The 26,764-nt window shown below is 41.0% G+C and overlaps 1 protein-coding gene across 1 annotated transcript; it reads right to left on the bottom strand.

Moving 5' to 3' along the window:
- Positions 1 to 2,265: 2,265 nt before the first annotated feature.
- Positions 2,266 to 14,168, bottom strand: ANKRD7 (ankyrin repeat domain 7). Its single transcript, XM_075557373.1, is given in 6 exon segments — positions 2,266 to 2,349; positions 2,351 to 2,441; positions 2,870 to 2,976; positions 3,808 to 3,981; positions 4,152 to 4,266; positions 13,930 to 14,168. Coding segments are annotated over 6 exon segments (810 nt in total).
- Between the last annotated feature and the right edge of the window lie 12,596 nt (positions 14,169 to 26,764).

The raw sequence follows: 26,764 nt of genomic DNA, 5'->3' as shown, positions 1-26,764 counted from the left end.
TAACATAAACATTTTGTAACATTTTTATATCCATTAAAAATCTCTACATACATATGAGATTTTTCTGTATATTTTTTCAAAATCTAGTCAAGAGATTACAGATGAAAATGAGATGCTAAGCAATCATTCGCCAAATCTTTACATGATGCTTTCAGGCAACATAGTTTCAAAGTATTTTTTAATCACAAATAGTCTTATGTAATGCTTTCAAAAGTATTTGGCCTTTCACATTAGGAGAAAATGTCAGTTTCAAATGTATATATTAGTTAAGGAAGCTGTTTCCCTTCTTAAAAATCAAAAGCAAGAACAAGAAAAATGACTGGGCTGGTTATTATTTATTTTTTTGCATTGTCTTACCTTCGTTCAGTTCAGAGAGATGTGGGGCTCACGGTGGTATTTTCAGAATAAGATGTCCTTTTAACTTGTTTCCCCTTTCCATAATTAGTCATTAGCTGATGGTATCTACCCATCAAGAAAATATGTATGAATTCTGACACTCAGAAAAATCAAATGCATATAATATACAACAGTGCAATAAAAAAATGTAGACTTTTGCCAATGCCTCCCCGAGTATATGACCCAGCCTTTGCTGCCCTTGAGTCTTCTCTCAAATATCAACACCTAATCCACAGCAGACGGGCAGCTTGTCAGCACAGTGTATCCTTTCAAAGGCTGGAACACAATGAAACTGATTACGCTTCAGGCCGTGCTAGGTGCCCCGTCTCACCCAGCCCTGTGCTCACTCCGTCAGGTCTTCTGGTAGAACCCACCAAAGGAGGACAACTTGCACAAGCACTAAAGCTTCCTGTCTCTTTCTACTGAAATGTCTTCTCTTCTTTCTTCTTGCAGGGGGGTGTGTGTATTTGAGTGGCCACGGATGCTTTGGGGGTTTAATTTTGCATTTTTCTAAAAAAGGCTCTCCCAAATTGTTGAAGGCCCCACAAAACCTGGTTCTCCACCTGCCTATGTGATTCCACTTAATCCTGAAAACAGCTTGATGGATAGATTGTATTGTTAGGGCAGGACGCATGGACACGTGTTCAAACGGTCTGTAAACATGTTTCAACACTCAGTTCATGAATTCCAAGTTGTCAACACTGAGAAGTGTTTATGAATTTCCATTAGAGGGGGCTAGCTACTTCAGCAGTAGCAAAACCAATGTTCAGCCTCATCTTTCTACCTCAGAGAAGTCACATGGGATTGAACTACTGACCCTGTTGTTAGCAGCTCAATACATAGCCCACTGTGCCACAAGGGCACCTTTGAAAGAACAAATTATGAAATTTACAAATAATTGCTTTAATCACTAAGTTAATACTGCCTCTCTTCAGTCAAAATCAGGATAATTCTTACATTCTAAATAAATTCTAATTAGTAAATTTCTCCTAAGAATACAGCCTACACAAAGACATTGGGAAGGGGTTTGTGGCATCTGAACAAATTCCAACTATCATGATCAATAATCAATAATACAAAATCACAGCATATCCACTTTTATTTCAAGACACTACTGTTGGTAAAAAATAATGCTCTATCTTACCCACACCCTAAATCCCCACCACCCGCCCCCGCAAAAAAGAATTCTAGCTAAAATTTCATGATGAAGAAAAAAGATTTGAGTTAAAATTCTGGGTGTGTGAATGTGTACATAATACATCCATGCATATGTAATTAATAGACATAGGGACTTATCTATGCCTTCCCTTGTTCTGGAGATGCTTATTGGAAATATTAATAGAACTGCCAATGCAGCCAGAACTTGAAGTGATGAAAGAACGACTTTCATCAAGAGCATACAGAGGGAGAACTGAGCACTGTAACAGGCTGAACACTAAGAATACAATCAATAGTTAAAGACGATGAAGCCATAATTGTTTTCATCATAGAAGGGAAGGAACAACCACAGAGATAGAAGGAGGAAACATGAAATTGTATTTTGGAAAGTAAGCGAATAGGAAGCTTGAAGGAAAAAAAAAAGAACAATAGTGAGAACAAGTAAGAAGGGGGATTTTAAAGATCCCTACTGGCTTGAATCATTAGGATGGAACTGGTGATGTTAGCGATGACGGTGTGAGCAGCACATATGTCATTGCTGTCCCTGTGAATCAGATCTGAGGCAATGAAGGGAGAAGTTAGAGCTGTCTCCTCTGAGCGGTACAAGTGCCCTCAAGAAAGTACAAGAGAAGGAAGTGTAATTTCCCCAGAGCAAACAGTAGCCCACAAAAGCACAGCAAACACAAAGAATTCATACTTTATGTACCAGTGTTAAAGGACAAACAGGGATTCTGTTCCGTAGCACTTACATAGTAAAGCCATTAAAAGAAGCATATTCCTCAGCTGTGAATCCATGAATATCTTGGCGAGATAGGTCCACATCTTGCTGAAGAATGAGATTGACCAGAGTAGTCGGTTCCTCACTGAGAGCGATCATCAGGGCTGTTCTGGAGCAAGAGAGAGAAACCAATGTCGGTTTACAGGTCTCAAATGCACAGGGTCTTGGAAAGCTCATCTTCTCATTTTGCTATTGCAGTGGAGCCTATCAGGGAGAGCCGGGTGAAAACGCAAACGTAGGACAAATCTATTCAACCACGCGTGCCAGCATAGATCTAAAGATGAGGAGTCGCTAGAGAGCAGAGCACTGGCTTATCAATGGAGTCACATCATTTAGTTTCAAAGACAAAAAAAATAGATTCTGGAAGTCTGGTAAATTTGCTCAACATTATAAGCCATATTTACCCAGTCTCAAATACATACTGTATATGTACTATACTTAGGGTAAATGTTATATATATGACAAGGATACGTATATTCTTATCCCCTTAGGCACTTGTAGTTAGTTCTCTGATATGTTAATTTTCATTCATTATACCTTTGAGAATTGTCTGAAGCATTCACATCTGCCCCTTTCTTCAGAAGGAATGCTACCATTTCTGCATTACGTTCAGTAATGGCAAGTAAAAGTGGACTATATCCGTCCTGAAAAAGATATTGTAAATGATCATACAAACTATTATATCAGGTATTAAATGCATGTTAGATTTAAATCAAAAATTTAATGTGTGTTTATAAGAAACCTCTGGATATACATTTTTGTTTTTTTTAATAGGCTTTACTGTAAAAATCAAGAAAACAAATTGGGGTTGGGCCAATCAAAAAATAAAATTAAAGTGTCCAGATTTCTAGGCTCGATTCAATTGTGAGCAAAGACCATCTGGAGAGTGTAAGTGACAACCACATCCCATGTAATAATATAGGTACTGCATATTATTCATTGACTTCATGTTGTCCCATTTGGGCTTCCATAGTGTTGCACTTAAACCTCGGAAGCCAACAAAATAATATTGAATCAAGAATTTATGATACTTAAAACAAAATGTGTTAATTAGTTCCTCATAATTTCTCACTATGAGAGTTGGACCACTCTTAGTGTAATACGTGATATGCTAATTCAGCCCTTTCCTTATCATTCTTTGTGAGACTATAAATAAAAGGAAGAGAGCAAGCTTTATGATTTTTATCATTACCCATGTACAATCAACCACTTCCCGTTTGACCTAACAATCTAGACAAGGATCCTGTTAAATATGATGCCACTCTGAAGGTTGAGATTACAACACGAAATGAAGAAAGACCTTTTTTAAAAGGAAAACCTCAATTTATCGGTTTCTAATCGGCTCCTTGTTCTTCCCTCCCTCCTCTCAAATCTACTTTGGAGAAATTCATTCACTGTAAAATTTGTATTTCAACAGATATGAGCCTCAGCTCTCTTCTTCAGTTGTTTTCTAAAATATAGGAAGAGACGTTTACCCTATTTCGAGCCTCGAGATTAGCTCTGTGTTCCAGCAGTTTCCCCACTAAGGAGACACTTGGGCCACAGACGGCGTAGTGAAGGGCAGTATTGTCGTGCCCGTCGGTGAGATTAGGGTCTGCACCATGTTTGAGAAGAAGAACAGCGCAATCCTCCTTTTGACATTTCACTGCCTGCAATACAAGAGCGTAGGAGATGCCGACTTACATGGTAATGTTCAATAGCATGACATGTTCATGTTTGACACTGTGCTGTAAAGTAGGAAAATCTACGACATAACCCCGGGGAAGAGCTCAAACACCTTCCATAGCCACACGTACAATTAAACAGGGAAAATCCATACCATCATCAAGGGAGATCTGCTTTCTCCATCCTGCACGTGTATATGGCATCGTTTCTCTATTAGGGCTGACACGATATGCGCATATCCATTCGCACAGGCCAGATGCAAGGGTGTCCTACAGCAATACAAGAAAACACAATCTTAGAGAGGCAGCTTTGCTGGACAACTTACTTCTTTTACCCAAGATCGAGCCAGGGCCGACTATGTGAAAGTATCTGTTCCTCGGGCTTGTTGACACTGACAGGCAATTTCAGTTGGCACTACATGCGACCAAATTCAAAAGGCGGGGCAAATGGCTTGGAGGATAGATGTTTAATAGGTTTTACCTTTAAGAGGGGGGGAGGTATTTAGGCTTGGGAAGAGGACAATATGAGGTAGGCATTCCAGTAAAATTTAGAAATGGTTTCTAAAGTCTGTGTTATATCTAACACCTAGCGGGGGCAGGGAGGGAGGTGGGCATTAGACCTGTTAGCTGTATCCAGCTGCATGCTGATCCCAGTGGTGTTTCCTCCCTCTTTGCTCAGCTTTTAAATTTGGCATTTGCATTAAAAGAACACAAAAGAATAGGTTTGGATTTAGGCTGTGGATCTCTGTTTCATTTTAAGTGAACTCACTAGTGAAACAGCCTCAATGTGACCTCTCAATAAACAAGGGCACATTCACAAGCAATGGGTTCCATTGAATTAGTTCCACTGCAACTTTACAGCTTTTACTCTTGCTCTCAATAAGCATCTGTCAAGATGATATTATTGTACAAAAGAATTGATTCATTTAAAATATGATGTTGGTGAAGAATACTGAATATGCCAGGGACCGTAAGAAGAACAGGCAAATTAGTCTTCAAAGAAAAACATTTAGAAGGCTTTTTAGAAATGAGGAAAGGCGCTCTGAGGGCACAGTGGATGAGAAGTTGGGCGGCTCACTGCAGTGGTCACCAGTTCGAATCTGCCAGCCTCTCAGAGGGGGAAAGGTGAGACTCTCTACTCCTGGAGAGAGCTGCAGTCTCAGAAACTCACAGGGCCAGATTTGCCCCATCCCATCAGGTCCCTATGAGTCCGATTAGACCTCATGACAGTGAATTTTTATTTTTTTCAAAGTGAGTGGGCAAGACTTCCTCTCACTTGGTCTGACCCTTGTCCAGAGGGCATAATTCTCCATAAAGTCGACGGTCAGCAAGAGGATGAAGACCTCCAGGAGGGGACTGACACGGGGTAGCAGCCATGGTCTCAGCCACAGCAATACTGCTGAGGAAGGGGCAGGACCAGGTCAGGGGCTGGCTCTGTTGGGCTTAAGAAGAACTGACACACTGACACTGAACAGCAATAACATCTATAAATTGACATTTTCATTTATATGTGATTTATTTCAGCTGCCAGTGCATTAGATGGCTGAAAGTCTGTTTCCCTGACTTCACTATCTTTGGCAGTGTCAAGGACTAGACCCTGGTACCCAGTGAAGTCACTGAGGGCTGGCCAGACTCTGGGTCTCTTGGGAAACCTTCTTGCAGCCATCTAATGGAGACAGACCTGCCCCAACTCTGTCACATTAACCTCTCCTGCCGCATTTTAACCAAGAACTTTGTCATTCTGAGACCTTTCTTAACAACAACAACAACAACAAAGTACCTTCTATAAAGAGCTAAGATGGCTTTATGGCATTGTAATTATAACTAGGGCTTTCCAGAAAATAATAACCTCACTCTCAAAATACTAAGTGCATCTCCTGAGAGGATCAAAGAGCTTCTAGGTGAATAGTGCCCCCTCATCCCAGTGACTCTCCATTGTATAAAGACACATGGAAAACATTAATGGGAAATCTGTGCATGTTTTTTTAAACCATCAACTTTCTAATTATAATCATTTTAATTATTAAATACAATGGAATAGTATTGAATCCTAAAGATAAATGAAGTTCTGATATATAATACGATACAAATGAACCTTGAAATACTATACCAAATAAAATAATCCAGACACAAAACAACAAATATTACATGATCTCACATCTGAAAAGTCTGAGGAGCCCTGTTGGCGTATGGGTTATGCAATGAATAATAATAATCACAAGGTCACCAGTTTGAAACCCCTAGTCTCTCTGCAAGAGAAAGATGAGTTTTACAATTTCCATAAAAAAGTTAGTCTCAGAAACTCCCAAAGGTAGTTCTTGACTGTCCTATAGGGTCACTATTAGTTGGAATCAACTTGATGGCAGTGATTTACAGTTTAATAGGAAATATCTATGATAATAAAAATCATAAAGGAAAAAATGCCTAAGTGGTTCAACAGAGGCTGGTGATGGAGTGTGGACATGGGCAACTGTGGCTTAAAGAGCACTGACTTCCACATATACACTTTTGCGGGACTTGTAAATACATACAATCACTACGGATATCTGAAAGCAACTGGAAAGTGAACATCTATACAATCCAGCAATACCACTAGTAGGCATTTGCCCCAAGGAAATGAGACACCACATGAGTGGATGTATGCTCTCCCATGTTGATAGCACCACAGTTGACAAAGCAAGAAACTGGAAGCAGCCCACATGGCCAACAGTGGAAGAATGGATGAACAAACTATGGTACATACACACAAGGGAATATTCTGTATCCCTAAGACACAGAGATGAAAGCATGAAACATCGCATGACCTGGAAGGACCTGGAAATCTCTATAGTGTTAGTCAATCACAGAAGGACAAATAAGGTATGAGTCCACCACTAGAAGGATAAACGCCAATTAAACAAATCTTAGGAACCAAATCCCAAAGAGGCAGAAAGTCTGCCTATTGATCAGGAACCATACATCACCTCTCTTATGTGCACTTCGTAAGAAGCACCTCAAAGGAGCCCTCCCCTCGGCTGGGGCCACTCCTACCCAAAGGGGAAAAGGGAGATGGTCATGCACTTGTTACTACACAACATCGAGACAAGGCTGCAACAACTCAATAGGCCCTCCACAGGAAGGAAAGGAGAGCCTTCAAGGAAAACCAGACCAGGGGAGGAAGCATCGACATTTCAGAGGAGAGGCTGCTATTTCTATTGGTGGAGGTGGTGGGTAAATGGGAGGAACAACTTCACATTGGGAAGAAATACTAAACCATAATATAGGGCACCTAAGGGAATAATAAGCCTCGTTTGATGTTCCTGGGTAGACACTTTGAATAAGTTCTACCCAACCCTCAGGGAACCAGCCATTGACTAAACACAAGGATGACCTTAGACACCGGCCTTACAGGGAACGTGCATGCCCCAGGGCCACACCTGAAAGGCATAGTGGAAGCCCAAATGAATGAACGGGCCACCTCAGAACTATTTGTAGCCCTTGGACATAGGACTGAACTAAACTCCCTGAAGGAAAAGGCAGCAAGCGATGGCCACCTCAAGACTATGGAAAGGCCGTTAGACCTTGGATGGGACCCCTGGCTTAGTGGGCATCCAATGAAAGGGGACTCAGATCCACCATACATTTAGTACCTCAATGCTCCCTTACATTAATATGAAAGGTACTAAGATGGCACACAAGGCTCTGCCCTTGTAAGAAATGTTACAGGAAAACATCTCCTAGCATCAACCCCTATGCTCAATGAATTAAGAAATGTATCTGCATCCAGTAGCATCTCATAGATAGGAACTCATAGTTGGACTATACTCACATATGCTGTCATATCAACAGTGCCTTACACTATATTACATTGGATAAAATATTGATGTTACCAAAGCAATAGCCTTATACCCCAGGGGGATGATGGACAGTATTTTTGTTTGTTTGTTTGTTTGCTTTTCTTTGGGGTTCCTTGGTTTGGTTTGATTCTGTCTTTGTTTGTTTTTGGTGTCTTTGGTTATTGTTCTTGTTAGGGTTTGTTCCAAGTATCGCGAATAGAATGACATCAGAGCGTAAATTATGAACACCGAAAGGCTAAGGAAGACGATGGGTGTCCAAAATCTGCCTGTAGATTATCTAGTCAGATCAAACCTCTGGCAGATCTCCACAGGCAAGGGATTCAAACAGCCTTGAGAATGATGAGGGCAACAAATGTACAAATGTGCTTGACACACAATGGATGGATAGATGGATTGTGATGAGTTGTAAGAACCCCCAATACAATGATTTAAAATTATATGTGCATATATATAACTAAACTATTCTAAAAATGAATTAAATAAATATTACTTCTGATTCAAGAGTCAGATAAAAAAAGATCAGACAGAAACTATTGTAAACTTGATTATGGTGAATCAAACTACAGTGTAATACTTGGCCTCGTTGACCTGCCTCTAAAATCAACCTAAATTAGCTCAAGGCTTTAATATTTCTCATTGTTTTCACAACAGAAATATCTTCTCTGTTTTTTAATATTGTTAGTGGTCTTTTATTTATTACCTGTTATTTTTTATCTTTATACTATTATTATTTTCTTTCTGCTTTGTCTTGTTTTTTTCTACCATTTATGTTAGATTTCCCAGTTAATGAAACACAGATGTTAGATTTCCCAGTTAATGAAACACAGAAGAAATGGATGAGCACAGGCAATAATCGATGCATTGGTTTATCAGGAATGGTCGGCGGGGAAAGTGAGGAGAATGGGGGAGCAAACAATGAATGCTGGAGGGATACGGAGACCCTAGAACTGATTGTGATGATGTATATGCAACTCTTTTCAAAAGTGACTTAACAATGGAAGTGTATGTGGAATAATTTGGGAAAGGATATCAGTAATGTTTGCACATCAGAATATGAACAATGAATTATGCATGTACAGGTGTTCAATTGGAGGATGTTTTGTTATGTATATTTTCCATAATTAAAAAATTAAATTAAACTAAATTTTTTTAGAAGAGTAGTAAGTTCCTGATAATGGAAATATTTGGAAATGTTGCTCCACATGTGACTGGTAGTGTTACTGAATTATACCCTAAAAATAGTTAAATGGCTATGTTTTGCTATACAAAGATTTTTAAATATTGATGAAAAGCTATATTCCTCAAGAACTCTAATTTCTTCATGATGCCACACTACGTTATAGATATAGTGAACTCTTGGTTATAAATCTCAGTATAACCCTAACATCTCAATTACAGAGGTCTCCTTTTGTCTTACAAAATTTCCTTCCTCAGGATTGGACACAGGAATCTTGTATTAATAATACCACTGGTTTCAAACTACTTGATTTAGTTTGGATCATTAATATAAGCTGTTATTCTTTTACAGGGAAACCATTTTCCCTGGTTAACTTACCCTATATACTCGTGTATAACCCATGTTTTTCAGCACATTTTTAATGCAGTTTTTGTGGTAAAATTGGATGCCTTGGCTGATGTTCAGGTAGGCTTATAGTCATATATATACGGTAAGTAGCTTGACATTCACCTAATAGAACTCCTTCCTAATGATTATTTATACAGTTTGCCTTTGTGCACATATCTCATATATCAAGAATTTATTCACAAGGTTCTTTGTAGTCTGTTTTGTTCTTACTCAATCTTTATAACTACCTTTGTTTCCAAGCCCAATTATTCTCTCTTCCTTTCTTTCTTGTTTAATTAAAACAAAACACAAAAATCACTTCTCTCTCTCTCAGAGAAAGTACAGGGCATGTGTGTAATTCCCATTCGGTCTTCCAAAGGGGGCCACTGTTCCCCAGTTAAATAATCAGACTCATCCGATTGAAGACTAGAATCAACTGCGACAGTGAGAGCCTTTATAAAGCCCTTTGAATCTGTGTGTATGCGCCTAGGAATTTAAGAATCAGCCACAAATTCAGAAAACTAGGCTAGCCATGAAAACCCCAACTTACTAAGGAAATGTTGAGTGACCTACTTCTAAAGTCATCCACAAGAAATCTGAAAATAAGACTATACTATCTTAACAGACATGAAACCCAGCAAAATGAGTTATCCCTCAAAGTTTGAAGACAAAGAAAAATAATTTTACTTGAAACAAGCGTCATCCTTTTAAAGGAATTATTCTTGTTTAAACAGAAGTATTATATGAGATATTTTTAATTCTGTTTTATTGTGGTGGTGTTTATATACAAAAATTCTATGTCTATAACTTATGAACACTGGCCTATGTGTATGCAGTTATATAATGACCGCCTAAAGACTATTTCCACTATCCCCAAACTACCTGCAGGTCTGTTTGCAGTCAATCATCACCAGGTTATCCCTGGTGACCACGCGTTTGCTACCATGAGTTTTGCCTTTTTTTATAACTTCATCTAAAGGGAAATACTTCCAATGTAGTTTTTTATATCAAACTTTTTTCACTTTCAGATTCATCCATGTTGTTGCTTATAACAGTCATTTATTCTTTTTTATCACTGGGTAGTATATTTGAAGTATCATGTATATGTATATTTGTTCATGATGTCATCCATTTATTGAGGTATTAACTGAGCATTTACTATGTGCTAGGCACAGGTATAAGACGTCCTGGGGGTGCTGTCGATTAGGTGGCGGGCAAAGGTGGTAAAACCCACCACCCACTCTACAGGAGAAAGATGAGGCTGGCTGTTCCCAAACAACGTAGTCTGAGAAAACTGTCTGTTCTTTCCTATAGGATCAGAATCAATTTGATGGCAGTAAATACACTTGTTTCAGGTAGGGTCATAATTGTTGTGTACAAAAAACAAATGAAATGGACAAAAATGTCTGATCTTGCAGATTTGTGCATAGGAGTGGAAAGGTGAGCAAACTCTAATGCATAACAGAAAATGTTAAATGCTAATGAAAATATATCAAGGAAGCAGGGAAGGGAATAGAAACTATGGAGAAGAAAGCTTGCAATTGTGATTAAAATAAGATAGCCAGGGGAGGTCTTACTGATACAATAACAACTGAATAAAGACCTAAAGAAAGTGGGAGAGCAAGCCATGTGGATATGTGGGGGCAGAGGAAGGATTCCCAGGCAAGGCAATGGCCTTCAAGGGATTTAAAGGCTTAAAAAATGTCCTGATTTTTGATAGAAATTCTAATATCCACTGTAGGAATTACCATAAAACAAGTCTTCGGGAAATAACAGAGTACTAAATTTTCAACAAGCTGATGAAACTCTAGAACAGGGGTCCTCAAACTTTTTAAACAGGGAACCAGTTCACTGTCCCTGAGACCCTCAGACCCGGACTGTAGTTAAAAAAAAAAAAAAACTAGGAACACTGTACATATCTTATTTTGAAGTAAAAAAACATCCAGTGGGCTGCATAAATGTCCTTGGTGGACCGCATGTGGCCCACGGGCCGTAGTTTGAGGACCCCTGCTCTAGAAGCACCTACTGGTCTATGCCAAGAAATTCGGAAGACAGCTACCCGGGCAACTGACTGGTAGAGCTCAAATCTGTACCCACTAGAAAGAAAGGTGGCTCAAGAGGAAGTGGAAATGATTGAAAATTACCATTAATGCCATATATAAATTTTTGCTGGATATTATTCATCAATGATTGTAGCAGTACATTGACAGAGAGCTGCCAGATTTTAAGAGATTCCAAAAAAGATGTAACATCTCCTGCTGATATCAGATAGATCTTGGCTGAAATTAAAGAATACCAGAAAGATGTTGACTTGTGTTTTATTAACTATGCAAAAACATTCAACTGTGTGGATCATAATAAACGATAGGTAGCATTGAGAAAGGTGGGAATTCCAGAACACCTCATTGTATTCATGTGGAAGCAGTACATGAACCAATAGGCACTCATTCAAACAGAAACAGGAATACCAAGTGATTTAAAATCAGGAAGAATATATGTCAGGGTTGTATCCTTTCACTGTTATTACCCAATCGCTATGCTGAGCAAATTTTACGTACTAACAGTGAGGAAGACTTTAAGCACTTGCTGAGGAAGATCAAATACTGCAGCCTTCGGGGATCACAGCTCAAGGAAATAAAAACCAAAATCCTCATAATTGGACCAATAGATAACTTCATGAGAAACCGGAAAAAATATTGAGGTTGCCAAGGATTTAATCTTGCTTGGATCCACAACCAGTGTTCGCAGAAGCAGCAGTCAATAAACTAAAGGGAGTACTGTATTTGAGGAAATCTCCTGCACAAAGCCTCTTCAAAGTAGTGAAACAAGGATGTCACTTTGAGGACTAAGTTGTGCCTGACCCGAAGGACAACTGCTTCATGTCGATGTGAAAGTTGAACACAGAATAAAGAATACTAAAGAAGAATCAGTGCATTTGAATTACAATTCTGGCAAAGAATAAACAGACTGCCAGAAGGACAAATAGATCTGTCTTATAAAAAATGGAGAGATCGCTCCTTAGAAGTATGTTACTGAAAAAAAAAAAAGTATGTTACTGTGTCCTCCTCTATCACACAAAACACACGTAATAACACAGACTGCAGGAGGAAAGCGGAATCAGTGAATGTGTAAGCATCTCAGCGCTGGCAGGGGTCTCCACATGGCTGCTCCAGCACCCAGGGCTGCATCGGGGTAGGTCCATGTGGCTTCTCCTCGGTGATGTCTTGCAGGATGTGAGCCTTGCCAGCTGAAGCAGGGAACTGGCTAAGGCAGCTGCACCCTGATCTGACCATCAGAAAGCAAGAGACCCGAGAACTAGAAGGTGAGGCTCACTGAGCCATTTATCCCTCTGCCCTTCAATTAACCCCACATTTGTTTATTGGACAGGTTGTCACAGTAAACTAACTACTTCACAAGTCAAAAGAAAATTTTGCAAAGTAATCCACATTAAAATTTTGCTCGGTATCTCAAAGTCTGAAAAAAACACTTTTCTAAATGGTTCCCTCAATTATTTTTCTCATTCATCTTAGAGGGCCTAGGGATAACCTACCCCAAAGGACAAAACACGTATGAAAAGGGAGTACTGCCCAGTAGAGATGAGAGTCATGGGAGCTGTGGACAAAACCAGGGAGGGCAGGAATTATTTAAAACCTCAGCTATCCAGGAAAGCATGAAGATAAGTCAAAACGTATTGCACAACATAATGGAAACCTTTATTAAACAAAAATATCCCAATGTAAAGCTATTGTTTCTCAGCACATCTCCCATCTAAGTCTATGCCCTTCTGAAAGCCATCTTTCCTCCTCTCTAACCCATCCTTTAAGAACTCAATGAGCTCCTTGAATTTTCACACCTTGACAAACACCTCGGGGAGTTTCCAGGGGTTCAAAAAGAAGCCTGAAGGGGCAAGATCAAGTTCATAGGGTGGGTGGGGGAAGGTTTTCCCATGAAAGGCTCATTTCGCAGCCCTTCCTGCACTCAGAGAATAAGCAGGGCCGTCATTGTCCGTGGGAAAATAAAATCCCTTAGTGCAACTTACTGCCCTGTTTTCAACAATGCACTTTTCAAATTTCTCCTCTTGTGCCCTCTGAGAAAAATTGATCCCCAAAAGCAGCCCCATAATCTTCTGAGCTTAACTCTTGGCCTCTCACTAAATGGGCTAGCAGGTCCCTTCTCCATCTTTTGTTTTGATTGAACTTTGTTTTTTTAAGGGCAATTTAAGAGATGAAGAAAAGTTGGCTGCAGCCATCCATTAGGACACAGCGACGTTTAAACACGTTTTGTTCAGAATAAATACACGCAGGTACAAACTGGAATCTTAGAAGCATTTTTTTCTTTTTACTTAGCCCTATATTTTAAAATTTTTAAAAAGCTCAATGTTGGACCATGGCCCAATGCCAACGCTTACCCAACAACCTTTCAGCGAACCTTTCAGTGGCAACCAGTAGAGTCGCCTCTCCCACCAATGCCTGTATCAGGATGGGCGCCCTAAGGACCCCAGCGGCCCCTCTACCTGCGGGCTCCTCCGGTCACCTGTGGGCTCTGTCCCGCATGTTCACATCATGTTTCTTGAGGTAAAGGCACTCCTGCACTCTCTCCAAATCCCCCACGGAGACAGCCTTATGGATTTTCTTTAAATCCTTGTCCCGGAGCCTGTAGCCCTGTGTTGGGGGAGGACAAGCGCGGGGGTGGCTCCTGGTGCTGCCCGTCTGAAGGTCGTCGGGGCAGCTGCGGGTGTCCCTCCTGCGCCAACAGCTGAGAAGCTTCTTCATGGAGGTGCCCGCAGCAGCCCTCTGGCCGCCCCCAAGCTCTACAGGCGAGTCCTAAGGGCCCATGGCTCTCCACCTGGCTGCCCACTCATGGGCCTCTCCAGCCAGGTCCGCACCCTACACACAGTCGAAGGAGGCAGAAAACCAGACCGGAAGGTGGAAGTGCAGGCTCTGCACCTGCCTCAGTTGCCAAGCAACAGGAGTTCCTCGCCCAGCCTCTTTGTGACCACAGACCAGGCATCCCTGCTGGAATTCGCAACCATGGACCTCCCATTCGATGTTCAGCCTTTGGATGGATCCTAACTCCCTTGCGTACACAATAACTCCTCCTTCAAGGAAGGACTTACTGACTGGACGCTTTCAACCGACACTAGCTTTCTATGGCGAAAGGAAACCTTTCCTGTGACCTTACCCTCCATCCTCCCCGTGCACTCTAACTCCGTGGTCACAACTCTTCTTTAACGACCATTGGAATTCCTCCATTCCCAATGTCAAATCTACTTTTTAGACGTTTTCCAATTCAATCCTTCCAGTCTCAAAACCCCAGAATTTCTTCCAACTCTCCCTGCAATCTAGTCCCACGAACGAATGCGCCTATCATCCCTTCACCTACCCCACACCCTCACTGATCTGCTTTCTTACACTCCATCCCATGGGCGATCAGGATAATCATTATCATGCATACATCATTACTTCTGGACCCAATCCTGTCCTTATCTGTCTACTTAAATAAAGAGGAAAAATCACTGCCATCGAGTCTTCTGATTCATGGAGACTCTAGGCTAGAACTGTGAGTTTTCTGAGAAAACTCATCTTTCTCTTGAGGAGTGGCTGGTGCTTCCCAACTGGTGACCTTGAACTTAGCAACCCAAAGTGACCCACTCTGCCATCAGTGACGGCAAGAGTTCAATCTAACTACCCATCTAAAACTTTCTGGTCTTCTTGACAACTTCTGAAAGGCTGGCACAGTCATCCACACCATCCCATCTCCAGCAGCAGGGGAGACCCAGATCTCCAGCCCCAAATTTGAGATCCCATCTGGTTTTCCTGATAAGTGTCAGTAAAAGCTTGTCCAAAAGGATTGCTAGTCTAGTGAGACCCAGTGATGCTTGTTGGTCAGGATGTGGAGGAAGAGGAAAAGAGGGGGGCAAGAGGGGAACTCAGCCATTGAAGGAGCCCTGGTGCTACAATGGTCACACAAAATGCCAGTTGTTCAAATGCACCCCACCCACCAGTGACTCTGCAGGAGAAAGAAGTAGTGGTCTGCTTCCACAGATTCCCACTGCCATCAAGTCGATGCTGATTCACAGCGAGCCTACAGCCTTGTTAACCCAATGGGGAGGTTCTATAAGGTACTATGAGCCAGAATCTGCCTGACAGTAACAAGTGTGCTGTGGATTTGACAGTCATTGATCACATTTTAACCATTCTTGGCCAGTCACTGCATGGGCTGGATTTTTATTTCCCTGGCTTATTCCTTCAGAGGTTATTATTATATATTATTATTATATATACGGCCTATAAATATATATATGGTCTAGCCCTGGTCTATTTGTACATTCACTGTCTCACACATTTTCTAATACTGATACCTTTACCCTCTTCTGACTTCTCAGTTTTAAAGCCAGAGTTAAGGAATCCTGGTGGTGCAGCGGTTGAGCCATTAGCTACTAGTTGCTAGTTCAAACCCACCAGCCACTCTATGGGACAAAAATATGGTAGTCTGCTTCCATAACAGGGGAGCCCTGATGGCATAGTGGTTATGATTGGAGCTGTGGTCTGCAAGTTCAGCAGTCCGAAACTACTAGCTTCTCCACAGGTGAAAGACAGGGCTTTCTACTCCCAGCAAGAATTGTTGTCTTAGAAACCCACAGGAGCAATTATACCCTGCCCCATAGGGTCACTATGAGTTGCCGTCTACTCAATGGCAGTGAGCTTCCATAAAGATAATATCCTTAGAAATCCTATGAGACAGTTCTACTCTGCCCTCTGTGGGTTGCTATACGGTGGAATTGACTCAAAGGCCATGGATTTGGTGAATGCGTTTTAACAGAGAACTAGTAGGACCGGTTCAACTGTTTCAATTGGTCCAATTGTGTCGGTAAATGTACTTAGCAATAAAAGGCTGGTCCTGAAGTTGTCCTGAAGTCAGACTTTCCTAAGCCAGGAACTTACAGTAATAAAAATGCAGTGTGAGACTATTCACCAATCACTCCAGTACTGACTCTAAATCTCCTCTCAGTGTTTCTCCTATGGGCTCTCACAGCGTCCAGTGCATGCCTCCACCATGTTGTCAGTATTTCCTTGGAGAATAAATGATTGCGCCCTAGACTTGAGTTCCTGAAGGTAAGAATAGTATCTTATTATTCTTTGTTTCTATCTAAGTTCCCAGTTCCTAGGACAGTGTCAGGCATAAGGCGTGACTCTCATTATTGAACAAATTGGTATGAGACTATAGTTATCTTCCTTCCTGTATCAACCATAAAAGGTAAAGTCCCAAAATATAAGAATTATACATCTGCATACATGTTTTAGAGACTCTTCTTTCTGTCTATCTCACATTTGAAAATATGGTCCAGGTTATTATGTAAGGCCACTATGTCCATTCTGGACACAGAACAATACTAGTTGAAGTAACAGAACTGTCCTATGGAGTTTCCTAAGCTATATTCTTTATGGGAGCAGATCCTTACATCTACTTCTACAGAGCCAGAATCACGGGACAGGTTTGAACCATGAACGGTGTGGTTAACAGCTAAGTACTTAACCATTGCTCCCAGGATGCAGAACCCGTTTGTCTTAGTTTACAGAGTGGACTGGCTGGCATGGACCCTTCACCTAAATGGCCTCCGTCCATGTTCTCTGGCAGGTAACTGCTCCTTCAACACTGCTGACGCTTTTAATTTCACACACCAAGACCAGGAATGAAGCTCCAGCATAAGGCTGAAGTATAAACTTTGTCTTCATGTTCAAAGCCAACAATTCCCTCCCTAGCTTATATAACAAAATGTTAAGTGTTGCAATTGAGCCCATTACAACCAATGGCAACCCTCTGGGTGTCAGATTAGAACTGTGTCCATATGTTACTTTCTCACTTTTATCGGTGTAACCAATGTGTGGAGAGATTAATTGAAGAGCTGCAAACTACGTCTTGCTCCAGAGCCTGTTCCTCACTGCCACACCACCCTGGCCTCGCCTAATGTGACAAGACCCTGAGCATGATACCGAAATGGAAACGCTTTTAAATTTTTTTAAAAAATCATGTTTAAAAGAATTTTAACTTATCTTTTAACTCCCATCGTGGCCTCTTACAAATGATTTATTTTATAATATAAAAGCCAAGTGCAACATTGAAGGAAACCTCTAAGTTTGAGTACACTCTGGCACCGTAAATCAGTATAGGCGTTTCCCTCTTTGTAGCACACAGTTCATTATAACCTGTCAGTTTCCACTGTGAGGCAATGCAGATGAAAGGTATGACAAGTGTACATATTTTCAACTTTCAAACAAAAATACATTGTCTCCTCAGTCTACCTCATGCCCCCCCACACACACACACAGTTTTCTTTTTCACACAGGACACACGCGTGGGTTCTCCAAGGCGCAGCACCACCTGCACCCAGTCCTCACTCCTCTCCCTTTCATTTTAACTTGCTTAAGGCGCAGCACCACCTGCACCCAGTCCTCACTCCTCTCCCTTTCATTTTAACTTGCTTCAACTCCGAGGACTGTATAGTTCTGTTTTCATTCTCGAATCTCGGTAAATGAATACATGTAAAAGAAAGGTAACTCCTACGAGCAAAATGTTTATAGAATAATTAAACAAATCAAACATTGTCCTAAGAGAAGAAGCAGCATATTATACAGATGGAAGAACATTGGGGTGGGGCTAAGAGGATTTAGGTTGCAATCCTGTCTGCAGCAATACTTCATCTGTATCACTTATAAAAGATTTGAAAGAAAGATACATGTACCAAAAAAAATTTTTTAAACCCAGAAGGGGAATAAAGAAAAGTTATATTTTAAATTAGATGTTATATTTTTGTTTTGTTTTTTAATGCTAGATCTAAGGGGGAAACAATGGAAGATTTTTTGTTGCCCATTTCTCAAGTCCATCGGATGCTACTAGTCAGCAGATGGTATACCTACCCTTCACTAATGAGACCAAGGTCTGGTAAAGTTCTATTTTATCTTTGTCCTTGTTTTATCCACCTACACAGATTTGTTCTTGGGTTCACTAAAGAAGTAAAAGCAGCAGGTATATGTCTGTAGAGAGAGATTTATATCAAGAAATGGGTCGCACGGTTGTAGAAGTGGTTAAGTCCAGTCCAGTTCAAGGCTGTGGGTCAGAAACTGAAGGCTTCCTCTGACTCCTGGAGCTGCGGGTAAGCAGGGAGATCACAGGCGGTGGATACAGAGCTAAAGGAATTTGAGATGGGCGATCTAACAGAAGGCCAAAGAACCAGACCTAGCATCCAAATCCAGCAGTGGAAAGAAGTTAGCTTCTACACTATCATCTTCCACGGACATTCAGCATAGGTCATCCCTGCATTCACATCTTGGAGCACCGGGTTGAGGCCTGGTCCCTCTCCCCAGTTATATTTTGAGTCTTACAACCTGATAGGCTTATCTTCTGACACTAAACCAGATAGTGTTCCACTGCTATTTATAAGGTTTTCACTGCAACATTTTTATCAAAAGTAGATTGCCAGGTTTTCTTCCCAGTGTGTCTTAATCTAGGAGCACCATTTAAACATTCTAATTTTTCTACTTAGCAACCTTTGAAAATGGGAAAATAATAAATAGTATGAATTATACCCATTTAAAAATATAATTGCAGCAGATGACATAATTCTATACATAGAAAACCCCCCAAAATCAACAAGACAATTGTTGGAAATAAGTGGGAAACTTAGCAACACAGTAGAGTACAAGATCACTGTGCAAAAATCTATCGGATTCCCGTGTACTGATGAAGAAAACTTTGAAAAGGAAATCAGGAAAACAATGTCATTTACAATAGCCAACCAAAATATGAAGTATCGAGGAATAAGCCTAACCAGAGAAAGACTTGCACAAACAAGAATTGTAAAACGCTCCACCAGGAAACCAAAAGAGGCCTACGTAAATGGAAGGGCACTCCACATACGTGAATATAAAAGCCTAACATTGGGAAAATGTCAGCACTACCCAAAGCGATGTATAAATATAATGCCATTCCATTTCAGCCTCCAGCATCATTCCCTAAAGAGATGGAAAAGCGAATCACTAACTACATGGAAAGGAAAGAGACCCAGGATAAGTAAAATACTATTAAGGAAGAACAATGAAATAAGAGGCCTATTGCTTCAGGACCTGAAAACCTCATACACAGTCACAGTTGTCAAAACAGGTTGGTACCAGTACAGAGCTAGATATGCTGACCGATGGAACAAAACACAGAATCCCAAAATAATTTCCTCCACGTAGAGACAACTGATTTTTTACAAAGAATCAAAAATTATCAGATAGGGAAGAGAGAGGAGTATTGACAAACTAGATTATATTTGCAGAAGAATGAAACGAGAGCCATATCTCACTCCATAAAAAAAAAACAAAAAGAAATGAAGATATAAATACTGGGACTGTAAATATCAGTGAACAAAGAGAGGCAATTTTAAGTTTCCTAGTGCATGGGGCAATGATTTATATATTTATAAATCACTTTAGTGGGGGCTTTTGCAACTCTTACCACAATCCATACATATACCCATTGTGTCAAGCACATCTGAACATTTGTTGCCATGATCATTCTTAAGACATTTCCTTCTACTTGAGGGGCAATGAGTTATTGAATGGTCTCTTCTAGCCAAATTCTCTCTTACCAAATGACCTTTCCCTGCTCGGTCTAGGAAGAAGGTGGGGAAATACTGAGAGAATTCACCTGCGGGTAATTGTAAGCAGGATCCCCTCGAATGCCATCCTGCTGTGTAGAAAATGAGTCATCTGAGAAGCAAGAGGAGGGATCTCCTTGTCTGAAAGAGCCAGGAGTGGAATGGATCCACCGGACATAAGATTCCTGTGCCGTGAGCCTCCTGGATCCAGAAGACAGCTGTACCCTCAGAGGTGCAGTAGCAGAACCAGGAGCCAGAGCCTGGAACAGAGTGGTGACCTTCACAGAGTAAGTAAAGCTATGTACTTTTGTGCTGGAGGCTGGCTTACGGAGTTCGGGGGCCTCTAGGCATTTAGTCACAGATGTTGGGTTTGTGGACCCACAAAAGGGGAGCTGGGTGCTTTTGGACTGACTGGAACAGGGAGCCTCTTGGCACTTAGGCAGGGGGCCTGCTGAGGCAGAGAGCTTGAGCCGAATGCCTTCAGGTGGAGGCTTACAGCGGAGAGCTATCCCCCTTTGAGCATTTATTAGCAGACCTGAAAAAGCTGTGTGACATGTCCTGATAAACAACTCAGCCCTGAGCATTCCTCACTGACATTACAATGTGTTAACTTCCGTATCAAGCCATTGACTCATGATTTGGTCTGTGAGTTCTGTGTAGCCATTACAATGGACAGGAGGACCCAGAGAGGCAACATAGAGAACATTGAGAACATTTATTAACACACCTAGCATGTGGTGTAAGCACACTATCAAATACCATGAAAAATTAACACAGAGAAGAAAGATAGGTGGTGACTGGGACCTCCTAAAACTGACACGGGCATCAAAAATCTTTCTCAAAATTGTGAAAAGAGAACCCACAGTCTAGGAAAGGTGTTTGGGAATCATGTACTAATCTCTAAAATCGATAGAAACTACAGTGCCTCACAAAGAAGAAGATGACAAGTCACCAGTTTTAAAGTAGGAAGAGGATATCATCCGGGTGGGCCACAGACCCATGAGATCACTAACTGTTGAAGAAACGCAAACCAAAACAACAATGAGTCATCGCCTCACTTTGGCATGGATCAAAAAGTTCAAATAGATGGAAAATAATGCTGGAAAGATACAGTGACATTGGGACCGCCTGCACTGCTGTTGGGACTGGAAAACTGCACAATCACTGTCCCAGGTGGAATGGCACGTCCTCAAACCACTAGGAATAGAAATACCTTTTGCTCTAGCAATCCCCAATGAATCAAGGAACACGGCATGAGCAGATACATGCATATATGTCACTGAAGACTAATGGTGAAACTGTGGAACACCTCATGACATGGATGGACTAGAGGACATCATGCTGAATTAATTAGTCAAACACAAAAGGAGAAACATTGTGTGTGATTAAGAGTAATAATCATCAACAAGCAACAGATTTTGATGGCTCCCAGGAGAGGGGAAAGGCGGGAGGGGAAGTAATTAGAGTAGAGTAGACAGATGTCAACTTGGTCAAGGGGAAGATTATATCCAACGGAAGGGACATGGGGAAAAAAGAGAGGGAGGCAGTACAGGGCAAGCCAATGGGAGTGTTGATGAATTGTTAGTTGTAGAACACAAAAATGATGATCTGATATGTAAACCCCACTTAATTCACAGTAAAAGTTTAAACAAATATACGGTTTCTAGTTGCATTATACATTTCCAAGTTCCATATACCACACCACAGACAAACATATGGTAATAGAGTTCCCTTTTACATGTAATAGAGTTCCCTTTTACCTGGTTTGAACTATTGGAGTGACAAATATTTCTGACAAAAACCAAGAGGATTTTGTTTTGTTTAAAGTTTGTGGACATTCAGAAAGGAAACAGTGATCACTAGGAGGCAGCATCGGTTCACAAATACTAAGTCTCCTGAATCATCCTTTCCTGACATAAAAGAGTAAGATCACATCAAAGCACTAAACTTCACAAATAATTCCCTGGAAACATGCCTAGACCTCTAGCACCTAAACGAATTTGCAGGTAATTGCAGGAAGGCTACTGAATGCATGAGTATGAACCTGGATGGACATGACCCTTAACAGCCCTTCTTTCAGACTTACAGGGAAACGCATAAGGTAATTTGCATCAAATTTACCCATAACAAAAAAATATGATGACAGTAGCTCCAGGTAGAAAAACAAGACTCTATTAAAAAGAAATTTTAAATAAATAAATTTATAATTGGGGATATGGAAACATACACTGGAGAGCAAGTCCAGAATTGAGGGGCCCTCGTTGGTGTGTGCCACCACTTGGCTGTCAGGTTTGTCACACTGTGGTGGCTTGTCACACTGTGATGCTGGGAGTTGGGTCACCGGGATCTCAAATGCCAGTGGAGTCGCTCAAAGTGAGCAGGTTTCAGCAGAGCTCCCAGACGAAGAACTGCCTACAAAGAAAACATAGGAAACTACCTTATGGACAAGATGTGCGAAGGCGTTTGACTGGGTGGACAATAACCAAGTATGGATAATGCTGCGCAGAAGGGGAAGCCCAGGCAGTTGTGCAAACAGAATGAGGGTGCACTGCAGAGTTCAAGATCAGAAAGGGGATGCATCAGGGTTGTAACCTCTCGCCATACTTATTCAAACTATCCTGAGAAAATCCTCAGAGACGCTGGATCCTATGAAGAAGAATGCAGTGTCAGCATTGGAGAAAGGTTTATTAGCAACCTGTGGTATGCAGATGACAATGTTTGTTCTTGCTGAACATGAGGGCTTGAGCCACTTGCTGATGACAATCAAGGATACAGCCTTCAGGGTGGATCACAACTCCATGTGAAGACCAATATCCTCACAACTGGATCAGTAGAGGTAATATCGTGATAAACAGAGAAAAGATGGAAGTTGACAAGGATTTCATCTTGCTTGGATCCCCAGTCAATGCTCATGGAAGCAGCAGTCAAGAGATCAAAAGACACATGGCACTGGATAAAATCTGTCGCATAAGACCTCTCTAACCTGTTGGAAAGCAAGGGTGCTACTTTGAGAACTAAGGTGCACCTGACCCAACCATGGTATTTTCAGTCACTTCATATGCATATGTAAATTGGACATTGATAAGAAAGAAGGTGCACAGCACTTGAATTCTGGCTGTGGCAGACTATTGAAAATACCACAGACTGCCAAAAGAAGCAGCAGTTCTCTCTTGGAAGAAGTACAGCCTGAATGCTCCTTCGAGGGAATGAAGAGATCTGACTCTCGTTTCAGACATGCCGGGAGAGACCAGTGCCTGGGGAAGGACATCCTGCTGGGTACAGGAGCAGAGAAGCAAAAGGAGGAAGGCCTTAGATGGGATGGAATGATACGGTGGCTGATGGGCTCGAACATAAGAACGACTGTGAGGATGGCACCAGGCTGGGCAAGGTTTGCTCTGTTGAACACAGGGCTACTAAGTTGGAACTGACTCGAAGGCACCTAACAACCTCTATGTGCAAGGAGCCCGGGTGGTGTAGTGGTTATGCGCTGGGCAGCTAATCTCGTCAATAGTTCAAAGCCACCACCAGCTCCTTTGGAGAAAGAGGAGGCTTTCAATTCCAGTAGAGTTAGGCTCAACAACCCACAGGAGCAGTTCTACCCTGTCCTGTATGGTTACTAAGTGTCAGAATCAACTTGATGGCTATGAGTAAAAGTCTCAGTGTGTGAATTGTGTGTTCAAACTCCTTGTGTCAAGAGTATCATATGGCTGCCATAGAATTTAGTCTTGCACTGTTTGTTAAACACAGTAACTATTTGAGTATGTACTTCTACATAATCTGAATTCCTCATGATCTACAGATTCTAGTCTCTTGTGGCGATCCCTGGTGGTATAGTGGTTTTGCTTTAGGCTGCTAACCTCAAGATCAATAGTTCAAAACCACCAGCTGCTCCTGGGAAGAAAGACGGAGCTTCCCAAGCCTGGAGAGTTAGTCTCAGAAAATCATAGGGGCAGTTCTACCTGTTTTACAGGGTCTCTATGAGTTGGCATCAACTTGATGGCAGTGAGTGAGTGAGTTATGGGAGCCAGTGTCTGTGTGAAAATGTGAAGTGACAGCTGTTGTGTATGTAACGTTCTCCTGAACCTAGAAATTTTTCACTGCTACATCCTAGAATTCACACCACATATTTTAATGCAGTCTAACTTCACTGATCACAATCCAGTAAGATAAGTTGCTCTGTGATAAGATTTTAAAAACAAAACACTGTTGTCATTCCATCAATTCATGGGGATCTATCTGTAGGAGTATAAATAAAGGCTCAACAGGACTTCTTGGCTGTAATCATCCTGGAAGCTGATTGCAACCTGGGAGAATTCAAACCACCCAGCTGGATTTTAGTTTGTGTGAGCAAACCCTTTCCACCATCCAAGAACTTCAAGAGCATAAGGCTTCCTTAGGAATTCATTAAGGTATATGAAAAGTGGCAGACTCTTCCTACTTCGGTATTGAGCTAGTATCCCCTTTTGCCGACTCCAAATCTACTGAACTAACCACACTGAGGGCGGTTGTTTTGTTAGGTGCTAACAAGTTCTCATAGCAACCCTACGCACACAGAACAAACCACTCCCGGCCTGCAGCATCCTCATCATCATTGTTGGAGCCCATTATTGTGACGACTGTGTCAACCCATAGTGTTGATGGTCTTTTTCACGGACCCTCCACTTTACCAAGCACGGTCTCTCCCAGGGACTGATAACATGCCCAAGATCTTGGCATACTACTGTGTACGAAAGTACAGCTCTTCTGGCTGTATTTCCTCCAAGACAGATTTGTCCTGGCAATCCTTGGTATATTCAGTATCTTCACCACCATATAGTTCAAATGCAGCAATTCCTTGACATGTGTATTCCCTTTGTATCAAATAGCACTTAGAAATTACTTTTATTATCTCACATTATTAGTGTAAAAGGACAAAATCATTTTAAGCACATTTAAGTTCATTTCTTCATCACTTTTTCGTCTGGAATTAAGATCTGTAACATTTATGCCCAAATTGCCAACATGTGAGAAGATTGATGAGTGTCATAACCTAAAAGTAACGTTATTTTCAAATGTTAAGAAAGTATCTTCTCAGATAAAAAGAAAAATCTTTGTTCCTTATTAGGTAACTTATTTTTCAAATTCTTCAACAATAAAAAAAAATCATGCTAAGGTGCTTATTTGGTTCATTAGCTGGATTTAAATAGTGCCTGAGTTACAAGACACAAAAGTAATTGCAGGTAAAACTGTGAGCTCCTTTATAAATAAGGAACCGAGCATAGAACAAGCTTCATTAAGCATTACACTATATATTAAATTCAACCACCACTTATAATCATGATTTCTTTATAGTCGTATAAAAAGAACACTTAATTTGAACTGATTCTGAGTCTAGTCTGCTGAGGGTGGAGGGGCAAGGTCGGGATCCCCTGCACCCTCAAGTGCACTCAGCAAAGAACCAAACACTGCTGTCAAGCCAATTCTGACACACAGCAACACTACAGGACAGGTAGACCTGCCCGGGTGAGTTTCTGTCACCCGACGGGACTAGAAAGCCTCCAGTTCCATAAACCTGTAGATAATTCTTATTTTAGGAAATCTTTCCCGTTACCAGCTAGGAAAACCCCTTTATGAAAGGTTTTGCATCACTTAGAAACTCACTCCTGTGAGGGACTATGGGCGATGTTTAGATTGTGCCTTTGCCTTGATATGTCAAGGGAATTGAGGAAAGATTTTGGATTCTATTTGTAGTATTAGAATACACTTTGCATTCTATGCAAATGATCTCGATTTGATTTGATGGCTCAAGTTGCTCATTTATAAAAAAAACACAACTTTGAATTAAAAAAGAGCATTTGTCTCACATTCGTTCTATGCCATGACTTTGCCACTAAATTGACTATAAAATGTTCAAGTACAAAAATCAAGTACTTATAATCAGCCAGTACTAGCTCACCTCCCCCTAAGCAGGTCATCCCTGGATCTCAGCATTAGTGTGGTTGTTGGCACTCGGTAACAAATGAAACAAAAACTCGGCTCTTTTTTTACTGACTTGTTTTCTAAGAAAGAGTGAGGTTATTTTCCTTAGGGAAATTGGTGAAAGCGCTCCTCTCCAAAAAAAAAAAATCTATCCTAAATGCTTTACGTATTAAAGACAATGAAACCCAACTACTAAAAGATCCAGGGCCCTTTTTAAAACAGTTGTATTGGTCAAATCCGTTTCTGCAAGGTCACAGGCAGGGAGAGTCCCAGCCTGAAGCACAGCAGGGTGGACTCGAGGCAGCTTTGTTTGCTTTATAGTTTACTTTGTGTACAACAGCAAGACTGAGTGGTTGTGACAGGGATTATATGACCCTCAAAGCCTAAAGAATTCACTATCTGCTGCTTGGCCAGAAGAGCTTGCCAACTCTATTCTGAACTTTTATTAAATTTTGCATTTACATGGATATATTGTTTCATTTTCTTCTGACAGATAGATATTTTGGCCTACGAGTTGATGAGAATGCCTCTAACCTGTACGCTGCCACGGGTTTTTAGTGTTATCAACTCACCCTCAGGAGTTTTAGAAAACTTTATTTTTAACGATGATCTATTTAATTGATTCACTCAGAATCAATGAGTAGACTTACTGTGAAACCAAACTTTCTTTTCAAATCGTTTAGAACTAAGGAGTCACAGAAAATTGATGGTAATAAGAGAAAGCACTGATTTAATATAAACTTATTCACGTTTATAAACACTGGTCCA

Source organism: Tenrec ecaudatus, chromosome 9 (assembly GCF_050624435.1).
Source record: "Tenrec ecaudatus isolate mTenEca1 chromosome 9, mTenEca1.hap1, whole genome shotgun sequence".
Classification (NCBI taxonomy): Eukaryota; Metazoa; Chordata; class Mammalia; order Afrosoricida; family Tenrecidae; genus Tenrec; species Tenrec ecaudatus.
This window is presented reverse-complemented; position numbering and strand designations above follow the sequence as displayed.